Raw genomic sequence first — 1,154 nt, 5'->3', positions numbered from 1 at the left:
TGCCCTCCCCGCGGGAGGGCGAGCTCCGGAGTTCGCGTGGAGAAACTGTAGTGTCCCGGGTCCGAGCCGGACCGGCCTCCCGCGAGGGGGAAAGCCCAGTCGTCGGGCCGCGCTCGGGGGGCTCCGCACACCTCCAGCAGCGCCATGACGGCCAGCACCCGGAGATCTGCCGCTCGCGCACGAGGAAGTGAAAGCGAAAGCCCGCAGCCCGAAGGGGAGGGAACCAGCATGTCTTCCACATCCCCCTGCCCTTTCCGCGAAGGAGACAGGGGCGCGGGGGCCAGGTGTGTGCGGGGGCCAGGCTCCTCCGCTCCCTGCAGGGACGGTGGGAGCAGGGGGTAGGCGGCCGGAAGAAAGGAAGGAAGAGATGGAGCGACTTCGAAAGCCCCTTGGCGATGGGATGAGGGGGAGACCCCGCGGGAGCGGGCACCCCCCCGGGACATTTCCGGAGCGGGTGGGAGTCGCCCCCTGTAAGGCGCAGCCTCCAGGAGAAACCCGGAGTCCGCAAGAGGCCGGAGCGGGGTCACGTCGGCGCGGAGGGATGTTCATATGCGCATCGCTTTATAAAAGGGCGGAGGTACCGGGGTAGCGGGGGCTCTGGGTCTTGAGGACGGGTCTGGGGGCCACAGAACATACTCGCAGCGCGTGGGGGAGGTGCACCCAGGAGAGGGCGCAGCCTCTGAACCTGCCCACGTGGTCCTTCCTGGTGCCTCTCCCGGGTCAACGGTCCCCCAGCCTGCAGGCACCCACAGCGCTGCCCTTCAGCCCGCACCTCCTCGCGTGATGGCCGCTTGACGGGGCCATGCTGAGTTAAACTCCCCTAAACCCCGCCTCTCTGTGCAACCTGTGTTGGCCTAATCTGCCCAGCCACTGTTGACGTCACGTGCACCTCCCTCTCTGATTGGCAGAGATTCACCAGCCAACCCCGGCCACTGCGCTGAGATTTCCCAGGCAAGTGCCACTTGGGCGCCGGCGGAGCCCTACAGGACCGGGGCTGGGCGGCGAGGTGAAGTGTGAGCTCCTCCGCTCGCGCCCTGGCGCTTCCTGCAGCCGCTCGCCCTCCGTCTTCCACCTCAGAGAGGCCCCGGCTCCCAGAGCGGCGGCTAGTGCCTCGGAGTGCGCTTCCCACTCTGGTCCATCCTTGGGGGCGGGTA

The 1,154-nt window shown here is 68.3% G+C and overlaps 1 protein-coding gene across 1 annotated transcript in view; it reads right to left on the bottom strand.

Moving 5' to 3' along the window:
- PSMB8 (proteasome subunit beta 8) overlaps positions 1–555 on the bottom strand; it is a 3,687-nt gene extending 3,132 nt beyond the window's left edge. The window contains exon 1 of the mRNA XM_006769162.2: positions 1–555. Within this exon, the coding sequence (XP_006769225.1) occupies positions 1–443 (443 nt within the window). The 5' untranslated portion in view covers positions 444–555.
- Between the last annotated feature and the right edge of the window lie 599 nt (positions 556–1,154).

Source organism: Myotis davidii, unplaced genomic scaffold (genome assembly GCF_000327345.1).
Source record: "Myotis davidii unplaced genomic scaffold, ASM32734v1 scaffold4, whole genome shotgun sequence".
Classification (NCBI taxonomy): Eukaryota; Metazoa; Chordata; class Mammalia; order Chiroptera; family Vespertilionidae; genus Myotis; species Myotis davidii.
The sequence above is the reverse complement of the archived record's forward strand: the minus strand, read 5'-3'. Positions and strand labels throughout refer to the sequence as shown.